Below are 24,339 nucleotides of genomic sequence, written 5' to 3'. Positions count from 1 at the left end.
AAAGGAGAATGAACAACATGATATATCTTCAAACATTCTTGTGCATATCCTTGGCAAACCACAATTGCTTTAACTTATGCTTCCTACCACTTCTATGTGGTGCATCCCCTTTGGCTTCAGCAAAGGTAGAGGCAGACTGCTCAGATCCCTGCCCTGATTGCTGAGATGCTTTGGGCCTACGACCTCTGGGTTTTGGAGCCTGTGAGAGCCCCTCCAAACACAGCTCCACCTGTGCAGGGCCAGAATCGGCCATCTGGTGAGGAGGCAGCATTTCGGGTACTGGTTGAGGGGAGAGGCAACCGGTGAGCCGTGGGAGTGCTTTGAGTGGCATTCCCACTTCCATGTCCCCTTTTGCCATCACCCCTCTCTTGGGCCAGTGCCACACCACTCCCACTACTCTGCTGAAGAGCAGCTTGGTGCAGAACAGAGACACATTGTAAGGCTACGGATAAGGTATCTGTCATCCTGTTTAAGGCAGCAGACCAGTTGGCATCCAAAGTCTGCACAGCCATGGTCATGGCCCACATAGACTCATTTGAGAGCTGTGCCTGAAGCTCAATGGAGGTGGCCACTCTCCCCATTGCAGACATTCTCGTACTTACCTGTAACAATAATCCACTAGCTTTGAAGTTGGACTCCTCCAGCCTCTCTGCTATTGTGGCCAGTGTGCGTGGCACATTTTCCAGTACCTCGCAAAGGTGCAGCTGTACCTCAATCGTTCTCCTTCTCAACGATGGACCCTGGAGTTCAGCATCTGTGTCCAGTTGAGCAGAGCTTGGAGAGGAATGTCCCCCCGCACTGATGTGGACTCTCCACAGTTGCCCCTACCAGCAGTGTCTGCTCGTGCTTGTAAGTGATGAATCACCAGGTGACAACCCAACTGCCTGGCTAACATGACTCACCGAAGTGCGAGTATTTGTGCTGGTGCATGGCTGTACGTCCTGCGACAGTGCGACAGTCAGAAGGAATGAGGTCCACTGCGGAATCGAAGTCTTCCATCTCACCACATTCTTCTTGAGCGCGTGAAGACAACAGAAAGCGATATTAATTATTCATCAGCAAAGTGAGAATCTTGCCAGTCACCATGCTGAGGTCTGTCACAGTTCAGTGATTGATGTAATAACGTCATCATGAGCGTGAAAAATGTTAAAGTTCTGTCAGCAGACATCTGTTGGTTTCCAGTCTCTCCATTTTCGACGGATAGGGATGCAGCTGTCCCACTTATCTCCATGGTCTTCTCCTTCACATCTGTGAGCTGGACTATCTGAGGTGGTCCACCTCCAGTCCGCTTCCTCTCCCTTGAGTTTTGTGCTCTCTTCTCCTACAAGGGGAGAAAGAACAGACCTGTGAGTGACTGAAGGTGACGTATTCACCCGATGGATGCATTGCTTTGGGTGAGGCAGACTATGAAACAGTTGCATCAGAGGGTGACTATCAGACAGATGCATCACATTGCATCGGGATTGGGGTGAGTGGCAGTGGTGGCTGAATAAATGGGGAGGTGAGGAAGTGCATAGAAAGTGAAGGATGGTTGATGCTGAAATTTAAGTGGGTGTGAGGAGTGATGTGATGGAGTGGGTGTGACAACACAGAATGAGCGGGAAGGTCTTGCACAACACAGGATGTGGGTGAATCAACAAATGTACTCCTCTTTCCTGACCTGGTTAGGTCATTAAAACGCTTCCTGCATTGCAACCAAGACCTGGGCACTGTGCTCTTGGTGCTGACCTCTTCTGCCACCTCCAGTCAGGCTTTCTTAGTGGCAGAACCAGGTTTCTTCGTCCGATCACTTGAGTAAATGACCTCCCTCTTGCTTCTCACAGCACCCAGCAGTACTTCAAGTGATATGTCCGAGAACTTGGGTGTTGCCTTTCCTCTATGTCCATCCATCGTTTCACTTCCTCCTTTCTCCTCCAAAATCGATTTTTGCATTGGCCCTTTAAATCGTGGAGTTCAGATCGCATCATGCTGGTGTGCATTATGCCTTCCGCGCAGCTTGGAGATGTGAAACCTGGAGGTAAAATTAAGTGCCTTCAGTAGAATTATGATTGCAGATTCCGACGCGTTCACTTCACTTTCAGGTTTCCCGTGCGATTATCTACCCACCCGCTGAGTTCCCGACTCCAGGTAAAAATCGTGCCCACTCTCTTCCCCCCAGCACTTCCCAAATGCGCTAAAATATGCATTCACCTGAATGATTCACTGAAAATAATAGAAAAGCATTCAACATATCGTATTAATTTTGGGGGGAAAATATTGATAGGACTCATATCTAATGACTCCAAAATGAGGAGAACATCTGAAGAACCTGAAGGGAGGTTATAACATAGTGGAGGCAAAAAGTCTGGAAATAGGCAATTAGGTAATGGGGGAGGGGGGAAATTCAATTGGTTTCTTTACAAATATAAGCTAAAATGGTCTTATCTATACTTATATTTTAAAAAACTTGAATTTTATTAGGCTGCTTATGTCCTCAGGATGCCCCAAACTATTTAACAACCAATTAATTACTTTTGAAGTGCAGTAGTATTGTACGCAAACACAGCAGCCAACTTACACACAGCAAGGTCCCAGAAAAAGCAAAATGAGGTAAATTATCAGATAATTTATTTTGGCGATGGTATTTGAAGGAAGACAGTTGGCCGGGACAACAGCAAAGTCCCTGCTCGTCTTTGAATAGTGCCATGAGATCTTTTAAAACCACCTGACCATGAAGAATGGGACTTGCTTTATTGTCTCTTAGTGATTGACTTTGTACATGCTTTCCTTGGATTATTCTGAGTGCTATGTTTATGCATGAATAGTACCAGCAAACTTAGGACTCACAGCTAAGGACAATGTTGAAAGGGTTTCTAGTAGATTTGATGCTTAATATATCCAGCCAATGTTGAGTAGTAATCAAAAATGCAAATAGAATGTTGAACTGTATAACCAAAACAGGAGAGTACAAGTTGGAGGAAGTCATGCTCAAACTGTATAGTGCTCGGGTCATGCCTTACCTTGAGTGCTGTGTCTAGTTCTTTTCATCCAGACACAAAGATATTAAAGCACTCGTAGTAGTTCAGAGAAGAGCCAAAGGCTGCTCATTAGCATCAGAAGGCTAAGGAATGAGGAAAGACCAGAGAAACCTTCTGACCTTATCGAAGTGTATGTAAATTTGTAAATGGTATGGAAAAGATAGATCCTAAAAAGTACTTCAAATTAATCCATGAGCAGCCAGAGGATACAGATTTCAGGTAATTGGTAAAGAACCAGGAGGAGATGAGGAGAGATGTTTTTACGCATCATAAAGGTATAGAATCATAGAATGGTTATAGCATGGAAGGAAGCCATTCAGCCCATTGAGTCCATGCTGGCTCTCTGCAAGAGTAATCCAGCTACTCCCACTCCCCTGCCCTTTCCCCGTAGCCCTGCAAATTTTTTCCCTTCAAGTATTTATACAATTCCCTTTTGAAAGCCACAATTGAATCTGCCTCTAGCACCTCTTCAGGCAGCGCATTCCAGGTCTTAACCACTTGCTGTGTAAAAAAGTTTTTCCTCATGTCGCCTTTAGTTCTTTTGCCAATCACCTAATTCTCTGTCCTTTGGTTCTTGACCCTTCCACCAATGAGAACAGTTTCTCTCTATCTACTCTGTCTAGACCCTTCATGATTTTGAATACTTCTATCAAATCGCCTCTCAACCTTCCCTGCTCTAAGGTGAACAACCCCAGCTTCTCCAGTCTATCCACATAACTAAAGACCCTCATCCCTGGAACCATTCTCTTCTGCGCCCTCTCTCAGGCCTTCACATCCTTCCGAAAGTGTCGTGCCCAGAACTGGACACAATAATCCAGTTGTGGCCAAATCAGTGTTTTATAAAGATTCATCGTAACTTCCTTGCTTTTGCACTCTTGCCTCTATTTATAAAGCCCAGGATCCCGTATGCTTTTTTAACCGCTTTCTCAACCTGCCCTGCCACCTTCAAAGATTTGTGCACATACACCCCCAGATCTCTCTGTTCCTGCACACCTCTTAGAATTTTACCCTTTAGTTTATATTGCCTCTCCTCATTCTTCCTACCAAAATGTATCACTTTTCTGCGTTAAATTTCATCTGCCACGTGTCTGGCCATTCCACCAGCCTGTCTTATATCCTCTTGAAGTTTATCACTATCCTCCTCACTGTCCACTACACTTCCAAGTTTTGTGTCATCTGCAAATTTTGAAATTGTGCCCTGTACACCCAAGTCCAAGTCATTAATATATATCAAGAAAAGCAATGGTCCTAGTACTAACCCCTGGGGAACATCACCGCATACCTCCCTCCAGTCCGAAAAACAACCGTTCTCCACTACTCTTTGTTTCCTGTCCCTTAGCCAATTTCGTATCCATGCTGCCACTGCCCCTTTTATTCCATGGGCTTCAACTTTGATGACAAGCCTATTATGTGGCACTTTATCAAACGCTTTTTGAAAGTCCATATACACCATGTCAACTGCATTGCCCTCATCAACCCTCTCTGTTACCTCATCGAAAAACTCAATCAAGTTAATTAAACACGATTTGCCTTTAAGAAATCCGTGCTGGCTTTCCTTAATTAATCCACACTTGTCCAAGTGACTATTAACTTTGTCTTGGCTTATGGTTTGTTAAAATTTTCTCTATCGCCAAGGTTAAGCTGACTGGTCTGTAGTTGCTGGATTTATCCTTACACCCTTTTTTGAACAAGGGTGTGACATTTGCAATTCTCCAGTCCTCTGGCACCACCCCCGTATCTAAGGATGATTGGAAGATTATGGCCAGTACCTCTGTAATTTCCACCCTCACTTCCCTCAGCAACCTAGGATGCATCCCATGCGGACCGGGTGACTTATCTACTTTAAGTACAGCTAGCCTTTCTAATACCTCTTTATCAATTTTTACGCATCCAGTATTTCAACTACCTCTTCTTTTACTGAGACTCTGGCAGCATTTTCTTCCTTGGTGAAGACAGGTGCAAAGTACTCATTTAGGACCTCAGCCATGCCCTCTGCCTCCATGCATAGATTTCCTTTTTAGTCCCTAATCAGTCCCACCTCTCCTCTTACTATCAATTTACTGTTTATCTGCCTACAGAAGATTTTTGGATTCCCTTTTATGTTGGCCACCAGTCTATTCTCATACTCTCTCTTTGCCCCTCTTATTTCCTTTCTCACTTCCCCTCTGAACTTTCTATATTCAGCCTGGTTCTCACTTGTGTTATCAACCTGATATCTGTCATCCGCCCCTTTTTTCTGCTTCATCTCACTATCTCTTTCATCATCCAGGGAGCTCTGACTTTAGTTGCCCTACTTTTCCCCTCGTGGGAATGTATCTAGACTGTACCTGAACCATTACTTCTTTAAACGCCGCCCATTGTTCAGTTACAGGTTTGCCTGCCCGGGCCAGATCCGTACTCAACCCACTGAAAATGGCCCTCCTCCAATTGAGTATTTTTACTCTAGATTGCTCCTTGTCCTATTCCATAACTAATCTAAACCTTATAATACAATGATCGCTGGTCCCTAAGTGTTCCCCCATTGACACTTGCTCCACTTGGCCCACCTCTTTCCCCAGAACCAGATCCAGCAATGCCTTCTTCCTTGTGTGGCCAGACAAGTGCTGGTCAAGAAAGTTCTCCTGAACACACTTCAAAAATTCCTCTCCCTCCTTGCCCTTTACACTATTTCTATCCCAGTCTATTTAGGACAGTTGAAGTCTCCCATTAGCGCTACTCTATGGCTTTTGCACCTCTCTCTAATTTCCCTGCAAATTTGCTCCTCCATACCCTTCCCACTCGTTGGTGACCTATAGAATACACCCAGTAGCATAACGGCACCTCTATTGTTTCTTAACTTTAACCAAATAGGTTCTGCCCTTGACCCCTCCAGGACATCCTCTCTCTCCAGCACTGCAATATTCTTGAGTTGTTATGAACTGGAAGCACTGCCTGAGAGGGTGGTGGAAGCAGATTTAATAGTAACTTTCAAAAGGGAATTTGATGTATACTTCAAAAGGAAAAGTTTGCAATATTTCAAAGAGCCGGCACAGGCATGATGGGCTGAATGACCTGCTTCTGTGCTGTGTGATTTTATGATCTTGAGTGCCTGCTACTAGTTGGGGGAGGAAGAGGTGCCACTGGAAGGCCAGCTCGGTGTTAAAACAGGCACTGATGTTGAAAATGAATCCCCTTTGTAAGAGGGCTGATTTCATTGTGCTTGCTTGTAGTCTTCTAGAGTTTTCCAGGCCAACAACCATGACTGGAACAGCCCTATGGGTCCCACTTGTACCCCTCCGTTGACCCAGAAGCTGGTATTTTTCTGGCCTCGAGGTTGCTGGGCACTCTGGAAGTGGGAACATAGGAAGGAACATAGGAACAGAAGTAGGTTGTACAGCCCCTCGAGCTTGTTCCACCATTCAATTAGGTCATGGTTGATCTATACCTTAACTCCATTTACCCGCCTTGATTCCGTAACCCTTAACACCCTTGCCTAACAAAAACCCATCAATCTTGGATTTGAAATTTGCAATTAACGCTCAGCCTTAACAGCTTTTGGGGGAGAGAGAGTTCCAAATTTCCATTACCCAATGAAGGAATGTTTCCTGACATCACCCCTTGAACGGCCTAGCTCTAATTTTAAAGTTATGGCCCCTTGGTTCTGGACTCTCCCACCAAAGGAAATAATTTCTCTCTATCTACCCTATCAAATCCTTTCATCATCTTAAATACCTCTATCAGATCACCCCTTAAGCTTCTGTGCTTGAGGGAATACAAGCCTAATCTATGCAACCCATCCTCATTATTCAAAACTTTTAGCCCCGGTAACATTCTGGTGCATCTACGCCGCACCCCCTCCAAGCCCTCGGGAGACCTGAGTGTTGCCTTCCTGCCAGCTGTGTGTCCTTTTCAACATCAGGCCATTGATGGAGTGGCTGGAACTCTTTTGCTGCCTCAGCCCCCAGCAGGAATTCCCATGAGATCTTCTTCAGTGTTGAAGGTGTGGCATTTCCAAATTCCACTTGATTTTCTGCCCCATTTTCTCTTCCAGCTTCTTTATTCCAGAATTGTGCCCCAGCCCCTGAGAAAATTCAGGGCCCTAGTATTTAATAGTACTGAAAAGGAAGAAAGCACTTGAGGGGGAAAGTTGACACAAAAGCTGTGACAAAAACCTGAGACTAGGAAGTCAAGTTGTGTTGACAGGAATTGCACACAGATGTAAGATTTTTAATAAAATATAGATGGATTTTGTAATTTTGCTTTACAAAAGCAAACTAAAAAACATGAAAGGCTAAATACTTAGAATGGTTTTAATCAGAAAACTTATCAAAATGTATTCGGGGATGTTTAAAATATGAAAATATAAATAAAACATTCAGAAATTTTTATGAGAAAATATTTTGTAATAATGTTAAATACACACAAAAGATTGAGCAAGAGATGAAAGCAAGATGATACCAGTCAGGACCTTGGATTTATAATCAGGATGTGTGTAATTAGTGATAAATGCATTCATAGGAAATTCTTCTGTCTTATTTGAATGCAGGTGTTAACTCACTTATTTGAATTGGATTAACACTTTTGCTAAAATAACAGAGAGATCCAGTTCATAAAAATGTTTTAACGTATTCATTACCAATGTCACACTGTGCAATTTCAATCCCATAGTTTTTCTGATAGATTGGAATTAAATTGTTAATATATAATGCACTATGGTATCCAGTTAGATTACTTATTAACTGAATGATGATTCCAAAATTAAACACCAATGCATGCAGAGTTAGTTAACTGAACCAATTAATACATTTGAGTGAGCGGCAGAATTTGTGCTGTACATTCTATGTAATTCTACGTTCCCACTGAATCCCTCAACCTTGCTTCCTCTTCTTCCCTCCTTCATGAACCTCTGAAAAATATATTTCAGTTACCTCTCCGAATTTTCTCCTATAATCACCAAAGACATCCTGTGTGACCATAACAGTGACCATAGCTTGCAATCCCTTCTCGTGCTCCTCTCCCTCCCTATTGCTTTCAAGCACTCTGTCTCCCTTGAACATCTCTCCCCCACAGTCCACTCCCTCAATTAAAGCCTCCAAGGAGGCATCACAGAATCATGAGGCAGCCTTTCTTCTCATCCTGGCTGCCAGAAAGCGTTTTCCAACAGTTTTGACACAGGAATCAACACTAAATTCGGTGGCACATTAAGGAGTGTAGATAGGAGCAGAAAGTTGCAAAGGGACATTGATAGATTTATTGAGTGGGCAAAACTGTGGCAGATGGAGTTCAATGTGGGTAAGTGCGAGGTCATCCATTTTGGACCTAAGAAAGATAGATCAGAGTAATTTCTAAATGGGGAGAAGCTAGGAACTGTGGAGGAGCAGAAAGATTCAAGGATCCATGTACGGAACTCACTAAAAGCTAGTGGATAGGTACAAAAAATAATTTAAAAAGCTAATTGAATGTTAGCCTTCACCTCAAGTGAGCTGGAATAAAAAGGGGTGAAAGTTATGCTGCAGCTGTATAAAGCTCTGGTTAAACCATATCTGGAGACTGCGTTCAGTTCTGGGCACCGCACCTCAGGAAGGATATATTGGCCTTGGAGGGGTTGCAGCACAGATTGACCAGAATGTTACCGGGGCTAAAAGGGTTAAATAATGAAGACAAGTTGCATTGACTAGGCTTGTATTCCCTCGAGTACAGAAGATTAAGGGGCGATCTGCTTGATGTGTCTAAGTTGATTAAAGGATTTCATAAGGTAGATAGAGAAAGGCTATTTCCTCTGGTGAGGGGAGTCCAGAACAAGTCGGCATAACTTTAAAATAAGAGCTAGGCCGTTCAGGGGTGATGTCAGAAAGCACTTCTTCACACAAAGGATAGTGGAAGTCTCGAACTCTCTCCCCAAAAAAAGCTGTTGAGGCTTGAGGTGAACTGAAAATTTCAAAACTGAGTTTGATAGAATTTTGTTAGGTCAAGGGTATTAAGGGATATGGAACCAAGGTGGGCAGATAGAGTGAAGGTACAGATCAGCCATGATCTAATTGAATGGCAGAACAGGCTCGAGGGGCTGAATGGCCTACTCCTGTTCCTACGTTCCTATGAAATGAAAGCGGGGAATACATCTCTGCTTTAAGTACAGTGGGGAGTCGTACCGGAAATAGTGCATGGAAGGGGAGGTGGGATGCCCAGGATATTCTAATGAGGCCCAGGAGGTAAAATGGACCGGGCCCCACGTTCTACTCTCCATGGGAGATTCCCGGCCGCGTCACATCCCCTACACCCTGAATGTTCCCCCGAGTTAAAATCAGGGCTCTCGTATCTAAACACTGAGTTATGAGGGGATAGGGCGGGGAGTGGGACTAGCTGGATTGCTCTTGCATAGAGCCGGTGCGGACTCGGTGAGCCGAGTGGCCTCCTTCCATGCTGTAACCTTTCCATGATTCGATGAGGGAAAGTTAGAAAAACTTGGACTTTTCAGCCTTGAAAGGAAGCAAATCAGAAGGGCCCTTATAGAGGTATATATGAAAGGAAGAAGTAAATCCAAAGCAACACATCAATTAAAGCATGACAGTAGAGTAAGGAGACATTGGTACAAATCTATAAAAGTCAATTCAGGACTGATGCCAGGAGGACTTCTTAAAGCAAAGCGTGATTAACACTAGAATGTCTTCCGGGTATGGAAGTGGATGGGGGAATTCTGGAATAAAGAAAGAACTTATGACCTTTCATGACCTCAGGACATCCCAAAATGCTTTACAATCAACAAAGTGCTTTTTGGTGTGCGGTCACTGTTGTAATGTAGGAAACACGGCAGCCAATTTGTGCACAAGTGCCCACAAACAGCAATGCGATAATGACCAGGTAATCTATTTTATTTGGTGGTGTTGGTTGAGGGACAAATATTGGCCAGGATACTGGGGAGAACGTCCCTGTTCTTCTTCAAAATATTGCCATGGGATGTTTTACATCCACCAGAGAGGGCAGACGAGGCCTCGGCTTAACGTTTTATTGGAAGGACACTGCAGAACTCCCTTAGTACTGCACTGAAGTGTCAGCCTAGATTTTGTGCTCTGAAATGAGTCTTGAACCCACAACATTCTGACTCAGGCGAGAGTGCAATCAATGAGCCATGGCTGACACCCATATACAATAGGCCTTGCTTGGGCATGCATTTCTATGGAAGAATTCCTCCTCTAGATTTATCTTTGTGAAAGGGGCTGAAGGGCCTCCTTCACTTGAACCTAACTTCTGATCTTGTGGATTGACTATGCTGTAACATTGGTAAAGTAAAAGCAATATTAAGGGTTATGTTACATTACTGGCTGTTTACTTTTTCGTTACAGCAGGCCAGTATGTAATAGATGGCCACCTGTTGGCTATGTTCTGACCTGAAGTCATGGCTTTGGTGTACGGACCTGATCTGTGCAGCCTGTACCTTGGTTCCGCCACCACTGTGGGAATGGCAGGTTCCTGTTGACTATGGCTGTGTACTGCTGTTGTGTGAATATGCCTGAGTGGCAGCCTGCATTGACCAGGAAAGGATGGCTCGTCCAGCACTGGGGGCTGAGGAGCTGGCTTAATGTCAGACATTTTGAAGCTGAGTTTGAAGCTCAAGTCAAAAGAACATCTAATCTCTTTTGCACCCTAAGGATTTAAGAGCAAGAGATACTTGCAGTTATACATGACCTTAGCATGCCATTGAAACATCTCAAAGCGCATTGCTTTTGCAATGGCAAAGTAATACATTCTTGATAAAGTTCTGAAAAGTTTTACTAAATTGATATGGTAATAAGCAGTTTTCTGATGATCTCCTGTTGGGCCACTTGTCGTGGCTTTTTTCCTGTCTTTCGACCAATTTCTCTTCAGTCTTTTTGCACACTTCATCTGATATTCCTTCTGCTAACTCCACAAAAGAAATTTCCTTAATTGAATCGATTCCAACTATTCAGTTAGCTTATGTTAAAGCCTTTCTAAGCTCCTTTGGCATTAAGCTACCTTTCTAATGTTATCTCTTTACTTTTGTCTGCATTTTCTTGCACTTTAATTGACTTTTTTTTCCGACTGCTCTTCTAAATTCTTTTTGTTCTGCCTTTTCTTCCGAATTCTTTTTTTCCTGATCTTCTGATCCCTCTTGTCTGATTTAATGTGCACACAGGGAAGGTTATCCTTAACCTCTGTTCCTCCTATTACTATCTCTAATGTTTTTCTGCATTGGCGTTTCCTTCGTTCCTGTGCTTCCTTCTTTTAAATAATAACCCCAACTAATTTCCCTATCTTCGCTGGCTTATTATTCACGAGCTGCTTGCTGTTTGATCTGATTTCTGTTCTTTCACTCTGTGTCATTGGGGGCGTCATCCCTTACTTTCTTTGTAGCTTTCTATTTTCCCCCCTTTACTTTTGAGACATTCTTTTCCTTGAGCCCGGAATCTTCTAATCTCCGACCTTGCATGTCCTGTGCTAAGCCTATGCAGGCTCTTGTATCATTCCAACACTGAGCTCTGGCCAAGTTTGTTGTGGCTCCATTCCCAGCCCTTCAATACTAACCATTGTCATTCTTAGTCAGTGCTGGCATGCGAGCAAACCCCACACCTGTATCTCCACTCACACACCCGATGATGGCTTGTGTGCCGTTCTGGCACTCCTGCTCAAATCTAGCTGCTCCGACACCATACTCACTTGGTTTAAAGTTGAGAATCTGGCGAGTTCTCTCTGACAATCTGTATATATATATATATATATATTTTTTAACCATGCCTGTCTATCTCAGCAAACTAGAGAGCAGTCTTTTACACTATAAATGTCTTGCCTCGTGAAAGAATCGTGTTGTTTCCCTGTTAATCAGGCATCTCATTTTTCTAGGTGTCAATCTAAATGATGGACTGTGGCATTCTATTAATTTGAACGCCAGAAGGAATCGCGTTAGCATCATATTGGACAATAATGCTGCCTCAACCTTTCATTCAACTATCCAGATACAGATTTACTCTGGAAACAGCTATTATTTTGGAGGTAGGTGTTTATCAGCATATTGCATCTTTTCATGTGTAGTCATTCTCAGTTAATTTACTTTTAACATGCCCCATTTCTCACTTCTGGTATTCCATTAAGCACCTCAGAAATCTTCTTTATTAGAATGTGTGAGCACATGAGTCACAATCTTATCTCTTGTTTGTGTTTTGACACTGAAAGCTCACAGATGGGTTTTTAAAAAATTAAAATGTTACTGTTGTTGTCAAGCAATATGGATAACCGTTCCCTCAGCATGTAATCTTCCTTTATTTCACAAGTCAGGTGCAACGTATAACTGATAAATATTTAATGTTCTTATGCGTTGAACCTATCTTCAAATGTAATCATCAAAAGATTTGGTGGCATAAATCTCTGAACAACTTGAACTAATCTGGTGAATGAAATATTCACTTAGCAACTTTCAGTCATGCAGCATCCTTAACAGAACAAAACTTCCAAAGGCACTTTCTAAATGGATTGGTGGAAAGTCAAGCAGGGAGTAGGGGAAAAGGTTACAGGAAGTGACCAAAGGTGTGTTTAAAAAGGTAGGTTTTGCCAAAGTGTTGAATGATGAGAGAGAGATGAAGGATTTAGGAAGAAAATTCCAAGAGTTCAAGGGCATGCTAACTGAAGGATATGCCACCAATAGGGTTGTGGGCAGAGTTCTGAATGTGTTGGCCCAATACATATTTTCAAGAGTCAACAGCATTTTCTGCTGTTGAGAGTAATTTTCTCTTTACTTTCCCCTCCTTAACTCCCCGGCCCTGTGATTGATGGTGGAGAAAGATTAGATGGGCAGCTGCAGGACTCTGGCACATTGTCCACTCTTCATGTGTGAAACCAGACAATAAGTGTTAGTGGGCTATTCATCCACATGGACCTTGACAGCCAAGTCCAATCTGGTGTCCAAATATGTAGCAGGAGTTCACGGATAGCAATGGCCAGTGGGCACATAAGAACATAAGAAATAAGAGGAGTAGGCCATGTGGCCCCTCGAGCCTGCTCTGCCATTCAATGAGATCATAGCTGATCTTCTACCTCAACTCCACTTTCCTGCCCAATCCCTATATCCCTTGATTCACTTAGTGTCCAAAGATCTATCGATCTCAGCCTTGAATATACTCAACGACTGAGCATCCACAGTCCACTGGGATAGAGAATTCCAAAGATTCACAACCCTCTGAGTAAGACATTTTTCATCATCTTGAATCGGCCATTTACGAACCTTAACTTGAGATGATGACCCCTAGTTCTAGATTCTCCAACCAGGGGAAACGGCCTATTATTTTTTCTTCTCCCTAGTCTGGGGACAATGAGGCCAAATTGGGATGAGAAGATTGTCCTATGAGGAGAGATTGAGAAGAATGGGCCATTCCGGTCAATTACCGCCCCATCAGCCTACTCTAAATCATCAGCAAAGTGATGGAAGGTGTCGTCGACAGTGCTATCAAGCGGCACTTAATCACCAATGGCCTGCTCACCGATGCTCAGTTTGGGTTCCGCCAGGACCACTCGGCTCCAGACCTCATTACAGCCTTGGTCCAAACATGGACAAAATAGCTGAATTCCAGAGGTGAGATGAGAGTAACTGCCCTTGATATCAAGACAGCATTTGACCGGGTGTGGCACCAAGGAGCCCTAGTAAAATTGAAGTCAAGGGGAATCGGGGGGAAATCTCTCCAGTGGCTGGAGTCATACCTAGCACAAAGAAAGATGGTAGTGGTTGTTGGAGTCGAATCATCTCAGCCCCAGGACATTGCTGCAGGAGTTCCTCAGGGCAGTGTTCTAGGCCCAACCATCTTCAGCTGCTTCATCAATGACCTTCCCTCCATCATAAGGTCAGAAATGGGGATGTTCGCTGATGATTGCAAAGTGTTCAGTTCCATTCGCAACCCCTCAGACGATGAAGCAGTCCGTGCCCACGTGCAGCAAGACCTGAACAACATCCAGGCCTGGGCTAAGAAGTGGCAAGTAACATTCGCGCCAGACAAGTGCCAGGCAATGACCATCTCCAACAAGAGAGAGTCTAACCACCTCACCTTAACATTCAACGGCATTACAATCGCCGAATTCCCCACCATCAACATCCTGGGGGTCACCATTGACCAGAAACTTAACTGGCCAGCCACATAAATACTGTGGCTACAAGAGCAGGCTGGATATTCTGTGGCGAGTGACTCACCTCCTAACTCCCCTAAGAACATAAGAAATATGAGCAGGAGTAGGCCAATCGGCCCCTCGAGCCTGCTCCGCCATTCAATAAGATCATGGCTGATCTGATCCTAACCTCAAATCTAAATTCATGTCCAATTTCCTGCCCGCCCCCCGTAACCCCTAATTCCCTTTACTTCTAGGAAACTGTCTATTTCTGTTTTAAATTTATTTAATGATTTAGCTTCCACAGCTTCCTAGGGCAGCAAATTCCACAGACCTACTACCCTCTGAGTGAAGAAGTTTCTCCTCATCTCAGTTTTGAAAGAGCAGCCCCTTATTCTAAGATTATGCCCCCTAGTTCTAGTTTCACCCATCCTTGGGAACATCCTTACCGCATCCACCCGATCAAGCCCCTTCACAATCTTATATGTTTCAATAAGATCGCCTCTCATTCTTCTGAACTCCAATGAGTAGAGTCCCAATCTACTCAACCCCTCCTCATATGTCCGCTCCCTCATCCTCGGGATTAACCGAGTGAACCTTCTTTGTACTGCCTCGAGAGCAAGTATGTCTTTTCTTAAGTATGGAGACCAAAACTGTATGCAGTATTCCAGGTGCGGTCTCACCAATACCTTATATAACTGCAGCAATACCTCCCTGTTTTTATATTCTATCCCCCTAGCAATAAAAGCCAACATTCCGTTGGCCTTCTTGATCACCTGCTGCGCCTTTCCACCATCTACAAGGCACAAGTCAGGAGTGTAATGGAATACTCTCCACTTGCCTGGATGAATGCAGCTCCAACAACACTCAAGAAGCTCAACACCATCCAGGACAAAGCAGCCCGCTTGATTGGCACCCCAACCACCACCCTAAACATTCACTCCCTTCACCACCGGTGCACCATGACTGCAGTCTGTACCATCCACAGGATGCACTGCAGCAACTCGCCAAGGCTTCTTCGACAGCACCTCCCAAACCCATTATCTCTACCACCTAGAAGGACAAGAGCAGCAGGCACATGGGAACAACACCACCTACACATTCCCCTCCAAGTCACACACCATCCCAATTTGGGAATATATCGCCATTCCTTCATTGTCGGTGGGTCAAAATCCTGGAACTCTCTTCCTAACAGCACTGCGGGAGAACATTCACCACACGGACTGCAGCGGTTCAAGAAGGCGGCTCACCACCACCTTCTCATGGGCAATTAGGGATGGACAATAAATGCTGGCCTTGCCAGCTACACCCACATCCCATGAAAGAATTTTTAAAAAAAATTCTTGAAAGCTTAGAAGAATGAGAGGTGAAAATTCTGAGAGGGCTTGACAGGGTAGATACAGAGGGACTGTTTCCCCTGACTGGAGAGTCTAGAACCAGGGGCCACAGTCTCAGAATAAGGGTGGGCGATTTTGATAGGGGTGTTCAAGGCTGAGATCGATAGATTTTTGGACTCTAAGGGAATCAAGGGACATGGGGATTGGGCGGGAAAGTGGAGTTGAGATCAAAGATCATCCATGATCTTTTTACATGGCGAAGCAGGCTCGAGGGGCCGCATGGCCTACTCCTGCTCCTGTTTCTTATGTTCTTATTAATTGGAGTTCACCCACTGCTGCTCTGGCTAAGACCAACTAACTCAGAATAGACCAAAGATTGAAGCTGCACTTTCGTAGTTTGTTGAGTACCATGCCACGCAGTACACTTGCCTATGGAGGCATTAGGGCAGGAGGTAGTTGTACGGTAAATAAAAGGGCACGACCATAATTAAAATCATTCTTGTTTCATTACCAAGTCTACAGGAGCTCGATAATCCTCTTCACCCATAAATTGGGACAAATGCTCGTTTCCCCGCCCCCTCCAAAAGTTAATAAACTGCTATTGAAATTGCAAGACCCAATGTGGGTTTGAAGTATTCAATTTGTGAGAATTGAATTTTGTTATCAGCAACAAAAATGTCGTCATACATTTTGATATGAAGTGATTTGAAGTGATACATTTTGGTAGGAAGAATGAGGAGAGGCAATATAATCTAAATATACAATTTTAAAGGGGGTACAGGAACAGTGACCTGGGGGGTGTATGTACACAAATCTCTGAAGGTGGCAGGACAAGTTGAGAAGGTTGTTAAAAAAAGCATATGGGATCCTGGGCTTTATTAAAAGAGGCATAGAATACAAAAACAAGGAAATTATGCTTAACCTTTATAAAACACTGAATAGGCCTCAGCTGGAGTATTGTGTTCAATTCTGAGCACCACACTTTAGAAAGGATTTCAAGGCCTTAGAAAGGGTGCAGAATAGATTTATTAGAATGGTTCCAGGGATGAGGGACTTCAGTTATTGGAGAGACTGGAGAAACTGGGATTGGTCTCCTAGAAGGTTAAGGGGAGATTTGATAGAGGTGTTCAAAATCGTGAACGGATTTGACAGAGTAAATAAGGAGAAACCGTTTCTAGTGGCAGAAGGGTCGTTAACCAGAGGAAACATATTTAAGGCGATTGGCAAAAGAACCAGGGGCGACATGAGGAAACATTTTTTTTGCACAAATTTTGTTTTGATCTTGAATCTACTGCCTGAAAGGGTGGTGGATGCAGATTGAATAAGAAATTTCAAAAGGGAATTAGATAAATACTTGAAGGGAAACAATTTATAGGGTGATGGGGAAAGAGCAGGGGAGTGGGAGTAATTGGATAGCTCTTTCAAACAGCTTGCACGGGCACGATAAGGGCCGAATGGCCACCTTCTGTGCTGTAACATATTATGATACTGTGATGATTAACAGCAAACCTGCACTTCTTTAAACGCTTCGTAAATAGCTAAGTAGAGATCGGATTCTTTCCCGCACGTGGATTAGATCAAATTTTTAACGGGGATAGGATTCTCGGACTTGTGTTACCTCCAACTGTTAGACTGAAACTAAAACTGTGCGACTAGACTGCCAAGATGCTTACTTGGATGGGTCTTGGTGGAGTCAGTGTTATCAAATAGAAGTGAGATTCATCTTCTCTGGTAACTGAAGCTGCTGGAGGTATAAATGTCGCAAAAGAAATCATGGTATAATCAGAGCAGGATAGAGAGCTGGACAAAAGGGTGAAGTCAGCAAGCTTTACAGTGGGCAGTTGCACTTGAAGGGATCGTGATTCGGAGATGAGGCTACGACACCTGAGCACCGATTAATCCGTTCCGCATCCGCATTGAGCTGGGAGTTCAGTACACGGTATCAGTGAATTTAGCCTTGCATTTAGTAAAGCTGACTTCAAATAAACACTGCGGATATTAGAATTTCAATTTGTAAAACTCCATCTCATTCCCCTGCATTTCCTTTATATAAAAGTCATACGCTGATCACAACACTTAAATAAAAGAATTTTAATCTAAGCATAAATGTTCATAATTAGCTTATTACGTTGTTATGTACTGTATCACCAAACTGTCAGATTCAACTAAAAGACAGCGGCATGTTTTCGAAAACTGACTTATTTAATATAGCTTCTTGTTAAGTGTTCTGTGGTAGTTTTATATTTAATTGCTTAATTAATGACAGAATGGGTTGTTGCATGAAGTTTTCCCACATAGCTGTTTCTATTTGCATATTTTGTACATCCTGATCTGAGCCGACACTAATTCTAACAATAACATTTCTTGTAAAGAAGAGTATGTCTTTACCAGGGTTCAAATGAATATCATTTTCCAGTGAGAGCCAGTGCATGGTGATTATTGGTATTGACATGACAACGTGCTTGTCCTTATCCTCATTGATACATCACTTCATGGCCTCGCCCTGCTCTACTTCTGCAACCTCTTCCAGACCTGCAGTCGACTTGCACATCCTGCTGTTCGATGTCTGTGCCCTGTTACACCAGTACATCTTTGGTAGAGCCTTCAACCATCATTACCTTGATGTCTGGAACATTTTCCCTGCATTAAAACAGTGACTACACTTCAAAATAACTTTGTTGGCTGGAAAGCACTTTGGGATATCCTGAGATTATGAATGGCGATATATAAATGCAAGTCTTTCTTTTCTTTTCATTCTTCCGACATTTTTCCACATCTTCAAAAGCTTCCTTGATGATGACTTCAGTTACCTCCTCTGACGCTTTCAACTCGTGCTCAGTGTCCGCTTCCCCCTCTACCCATTTGAGATACGCCTTGGGATGTTTATGTTATATTAAAGATGCTACATAAGTGGTTACTGTTGAGAGATCAAGACTGTAGTGAAAATATCATTAAAACCTATGCAGTGTTAAGGTGTGTAAAAGATTTACCCTTGGATTGCTGTCCTAAACATTATTTTTTTATTCGTTCATGGGATGTGGGCATCATTGGTGAGGCCAGCATTTATTGCCCATCCCTAATTGCCCTTGAGAAGGTGGTGGTGAGCCGCTGCCTTGAACCGCTGTAGTCCATGTGGTGAAGGTTCTCCCACAGTGCTGTTAGGAAGGGAGTTCCAGGATTTTGACCCAATGACGATGAAGGAATGGCGACATATTTCCAAGTCTGGATGGAGTGTGACTTGGAGGAGAACGTGCAGGTGGTGTTGTTCCAATGTGCCTGCTGCCCTTGTCCTTCCAGGTGGTAGAGGTCGCGGGTTTGGAAGGTGCTGTCGAAGAAGCCTTGGCGAGTTGCTGCAGTGCATCCTGTGGATGGTACACACTGCAGCCACTGTGCGCCGGTGGTGAAGGGAGTGAATGTTTAGGGTGGTGGATGGGGTGCCAATCAAGCGGGCTGCTTTATCTTGGATGGTGTCGAGCTTCTTGAGTGTTGTTGGAGCTGCACTCATCCAAGCAAGTGGAGAGTATTCCATCACACTCCTGACTTGTGCCTTGTAGATGGTGGAAAGGCTTTGGGGAGACAGGAGGTGAGTCACTCACTGCAGAATACCCAGCCTTTGACCTGCTCTTGCAGCCACAGTATTTATATGGCTGGTCCAGTTAAGTTTCTGGTCAATGGTGACCCCCAGGATGTTGATGGTGGGGGATTTGGCGATGGTAATGCCATTGAATGTCAAGGGGAGGTGGTTAGACTCTCTCTTGTTGGAGATGGTCATTGCCTGGCACTTGTCTGGCGCGAATGTTACTTCCCTTTTATCAGCCCAAGGCTGGATGTTGTCCAGGTCTTGCTGCATGTGGGCACGGACTGCTTCATTATCTGAGGGGTTGCAAATGGAACTGAACACTTTGCAATCATCAGCGAACATCCCCATTTCTGACATTATGATGAAAGGAAGGTCATCGATGAAGCAGCTGAAGATGGTTGGGCCGAGGATACTGCCCTGAGGAACTCATGCTGCAATGTTCTGGGGCTGAGATGATTGGCCTCCAACAACCACTACCATCTTCCTTTGTGCTAGGTATGACTCCAGCCACTGGAGAGTTTTCCCCATTGACTTCAATTTTACTGGGGCTCCTTGGTGCCACACTCAGTCAAATGCTGCCTTGATGTCAAGGGCAGTCACTCTCACCTCACCTCTGGAATTCAGCTCTTTTGTCCATGTTTGGATCAAGGCTGTAATAAGGTCTGGAGCCGAGTGGTCCTGGCGGAACCCAAAACTGAGCAACGGTGAGCAGGTTATTGGTGAGTAAGTGCAGCTTGATAGCACTGTTGACAACACCTTCCATCATTTTGCTGATGATTGAGAGTAGGCTGATGGGGCAGTAATTAGCCGGATTGGATTTGTCCTGCTTTTTGTGGACAGGACATACCTGGACAATTTTCCGCATTGTCGAGTAGATACCAGTGTTGTAGCTGTATTGAAACAGCTTGGCTAGAGGCGCGGCTAGTTCGGGAGCACAAGTCTTCAGCACTACAGCCGGGATGTTGTCGGGCCCATAGCCTTTGCTGTATCCAGTGCACTCAGCCATTTCTTGATATCACATGGAGTGAATCGAATTGGCTGAAGACTGGCTTCTGTGATGGTGGGGATATCGGGAGGAGGCCGAGATGGATCATCCACTCGGCACTTCTGGCTGAAGATGGTTGCAAACGCTTCAGCCTTGTCTTTTGCACTCACGTGCTGGACTCTGCCATCATTGAGGATGGGGATGTTTACAGAGCCTCCTCCTCCCGTTAGTTGTTTAATTGTCCACCACCATTCACAACTGGATGTGGCAGGACTGCAGAGCTTTGATCTGATCCGTTTGTTGTGGAATCACTTAGCTCTGTCTATAGCATGTTGCTTCCGCTGTTTAGCACGCATGTAATCCTGAGTTGTAGCTTCACCAGGTTGGCACCACATTTTTAGGTATGCCTGGTGCTGCTCCTGGCATGCTCTTCTACACTCCTCGTTGAACCAGGGTTGACCCCCTGGCTTGTTGGTAATGGTAGAGTGAGGAATATGCCAGGCCATGAGGTTACAGATTGTTCTGGAATACAATTCTGTTGCTGCTGATGGCCCACAGCACCTCATGGATGCCCAGTTTTGAGCTGCTAGATCTGTTCTGAATCTATCCCATTTAGCACGGTGATAGTGCCACACAACACGTTGGATGGTGTCCTCAGTGCGAAGACAGGACTTCATCTCCATGAGGACTGTGCGGTGGTCACTCTTACCAATACTGTCATGGACAGCTGCATCTGCGACAGGTAGAATTGGTGAGGACAAGGTCAAGTCGGTTTTTCCCTCGTGTTGGTTTGCTCACCACCTGCCGCAGGCCCAGTCTGGCAGCTATGTCCTTCAGGACTCGGCCAGCTCAGTCAGTCGTGGTGCTACCGACCCACTCTTGGTGATGGAGATTGAAGTCCCCCACCCAGAGTACATTCTGTGCCCTTGCTACCCTCAGTGCTTCCTCCAAGTGGTGCTCAACATGGAGGAGGACTGATTCATCAGCTGAGGGAGGATGGTAGGTGGTAATCAGCAGGAGGTTTCCTTGCCCATGTTTGACCTGCTGCCATGAGATTTCATGGGGTCTGGACTCCCAGGGCCACTCCCTCCTGACTGTATATCACTGTACCGCCATCTCTGGTGGGTCTGTCCTGCTGGTGGGACAGGACATATGGTGATGGAAGAGTCTGGGACGTTGGCTGAAAGTTATGATTCTGTGAGTATGGATATGTCAGGCTGTTGCTTGACTAGTCTGTAGGACAGCTCTCCCAATTTTGGTACAAGTCCCCAGATGTTCGTGAGGAGGACTTTGCAGGGTCGACTGGGCTTGGTTTTCCTTTGTCGTGTCCGGTGCCTCGTGGTCCGTCCGGTTTTATTCTTATTATTACTTTAGCGAGATTTTAAACTGAGTGGCTTGCTAGGCCATTTCAGATGGCAATTAAGAACCCATTGCAGTGGGTCTGGAGTCACATATAGGCCAGACTGGGTGAGGATGGCAGGTTTCTGTCTCTAAGGGACATTAGTGAACCAGATGGGTTTTTTCGACAATCCAGTAGTTTTATGGTCACCATTACTGATGCTAGTTTTTTAAATTCCAAATGTTTTTTTTATTTAATTGAATTTAAATTCCCCAGCTGCCGTGGTAGGATTTGAACTCATGGTTCCGGATTATTGGCCTAGGCCTCTGGATTACTAGTCCAGTAACATAACCACTATGCTACCGTCCCCTATACATGCAACAATCATATATTAATGATTGATATGCTTTAAATACTTATGAAAGAATAATTATATCTGCCCAGAGCCCTGTTGTGTCCTCTCTAGCTAATCATCAGCTGTCAAAAAGGAATAAGGTCGTTGGGCCGTATAGCCTTTTGCTGTTCGCAAACAATTCCTGTCTTCCTTCTATTTAATATGTGTTTTCTCCTTCAAAGGTTGCCCTGAAAATAGCAGTGACGCTGATTGTTTAAATCCCTTCGGTACGTTTGAAGGCTGTATGCGGCTCATATTGATAGACAACCAAGCAGTGGATCTCATATTGGTGCAACAAAGCTTGCAGGGAAACTTCACTGACCTACATATAGATTTGTGTGGTATCCAAGACAGGTAATTGTATTGCTCTCTCTAACAGTGAATAATTATGTGCAATGTAACTTCTCCTTTGTATGAATGTTTCTAGAGGTAATCGTTTGCTACTGTAAAGATTGTGGTTGTTTTCCTGAATTATATTGGAAAGTTTAAGTCGGAACGGAGTTATCTGAGTTTCAAATGGTTCTTCAAACTCATTTAAATAAGTGATGATAGTGTTCTACCTCACTTTACTGAGTGACAATATCATGCACTCTTGGGCCACGAGCAATGTGTCAACCGGTAAAGCTGAACTTTTTATATCACCGCATAGTATTGGGACTGCAGAACCTGAAGCCTTCTTGGACCCCCACCCCCTTTGAAGGTTCTGACATGTGTTGAGTTACAGTTCCACAGGTTCTGGACAAGTTCCATCACCCTGCCTTGGTAGCCATTGCTCAGACAGTGAGCGTTGGGGATAACACGGCCAATCCCGATTCTGTCATCGCCCAAAGGTCACATCAATACACTTTCAGCACGGACTCACTGGATATCGATCAGCGCCAGGAGTTTGGCTTATTTATTTATTTTTGCTGTTTGCCCCCCTCCCGTCGAGGTCTGAATGAATACAACTGCAGTCGCTCCATCACCACCCCATATGGCTGTAATTTTGGTGGGGTTTGTCTGTATGTGGAGACAAGGCTCTGTGAACATTCTGTGAGTGGTGTGTACATTATTCACTGTTACCGGATTCAAGTTGGGTGTGAGAGTGTGAGGAATTTTAAGACCTTGTTTTTCTCCTTTGAGCTTTGAGTCGTGATGTATATTTTGATTGCTTTTACTAAAGGCAGAAAATTTATGTGTGCAATAAATTGGAGATTGGTTCATACTAGTGCTGCAGAACAGTTTTTATCTGCAATGTATTTGTACATTATTTGTATATATAACACATTCAAAGCTGCAGTTTAAAAAGAAATTCTTAAATTTGACCTGGGTCATCTTCATATCATTTGTCCTTCACACAAGGGAACATATTCCTGTAGTTTTCCTTCTCCTGTTCACCCCTCAGGTCTTTGAGAAAATACAGAGAGAGATGTCACCAAATTGGCCAAACCAGTAATAGGTTTCAAAATGTGTGATCTTCATGGTGTCGCTTTCATTGCACCTACCTAAGAATGATTTGTTTCAGATAGATTCTTTACCTGAATCAACAACAAGAGCTTGTATTTATATCGCGTCTTTAATGCAGTAAAACCTCCCCAAGATGCTTCACCGGAGCGTTATCAGACAAAATTTGACACTGAGCCAAATAAGGAGATATTAGGACAGGTGAGGTCGGTTTTAAAGAGCGTCTTAATGGAGGAGAGAGAGGTGGAGAGGTTTAGGGAGAGAATTCCAGAGCTTAAGGTCTAGGCAGCTGAAGACACGGCTGCCAGCAGTGCCTTCTCACATTGAAATACATCTAAGTGCTTTATGCAATGCGTTACTTTTGGTGTGCACTGACTGCTGTTACGTAGGTAAACACAGCAGCCACTTTGTGTGAACCACATTCCACAAATGGCAATACAACAGCAGTCTGCACTTAAGTTTTTCTACATGAAATATAGTTGAGTTAAAGGCCCTTCAATGAAAGGGGAGGGGAACAGTCATCATGCAGGAGTTGGATTTGGTGACCGAAAGCTTGGTCAACTTGATGGGCTTTGAGGAGATTTTTGAAGATGGGGAGAAATGCAGCATGTAGAGTGGTTTCGGGAAAGAATTCCAGAGTGCAGAGCTTTCTTGGGCTGAAGGCTCTTCTAGTGGTGGAGCAGAGGGAGGGAAAGCCATAGTTTGAAAAGGATGGGAACTAGGATGTAGAACAGGTGCAAGTTATAGAAGTAAAGGGGAATGAAGCCATGGAGCAAATTGTATATGAGGACAGGATATTGAAGTCAGTGTGCTTGGAGAGGGAAATCATTGGAGGCCGCTGAAAGCAATGGTGATGAATGAATGGCATTAGCATGGGATATAATGTGGCAATGGAACTTTATATGAATTGTGCAGGGTAGAGCTCAGGATACTTGTTGATAAAATGGAACAAGCAATGAATAAGCAATTAACCTGTTTGGTGGTACTGGTTGAGGAAGAAATATTGGCACTCGGAGAACTTCCTGCTCTTCGCAAAGTGCCGTAAGTTCTTTAAATGGAAGGTGGCATCATGGTTTGAGGTCTCACCTGAAGGACGGCACCTCCAATACAACATACCCTCGGTGCTGAGCTGGAGTGTCAGCCTAGATTATGAGCTCGAGTC

At 44.2% G+C, this 24,339-nt stretch overlaps 1 protein-coding gene across 1 annotated transcript in view; it reads left to right on the top strand.

Moving 5' to 3' along the window:
* Positions 1-24,339, top strand: part of LOC137323529 (contactin-associated protein-like 5) — a 930,346-nt gene that overhangs the window by 476,004 nt on the left and 430,003 nt on the right. Inside the window, exons 9-10 of the mRNA XM_067987099.1 lie at positions 11,853-12,002; positions 21,917-22,088. Of these exons, the coding sequence (XP_067843200.1) occupies positions 11,853-12,002; positions 21,917-22,088 (322 nt within the window). The remainder of the gene's footprint in view (positions 1-11,852; positions 12,003-21,916; positions 22,089-24,339) is intronic.

This window comes from Heptranchias perlo, chromosome 7, assembly GCF_035084215.1.
Source record: "Heptranchias perlo isolate sHepPer1 chromosome 7, sHepPer1.hap1, whole genome shotgun sequence".
In the NCBI taxonomy this organism is placed as follows: domain Eukaryota; kingdom Metazoa; phylum Chordata; class Chondrichthyes; order Hexanchiformes; family Hexanchidae; genus Heptranchias; species Heptranchias perlo.
The sequence above is the reverse complement of the archived record's forward strand: the minus strand, read 5'-3'. Positions and strand labels throughout refer to the sequence as shown.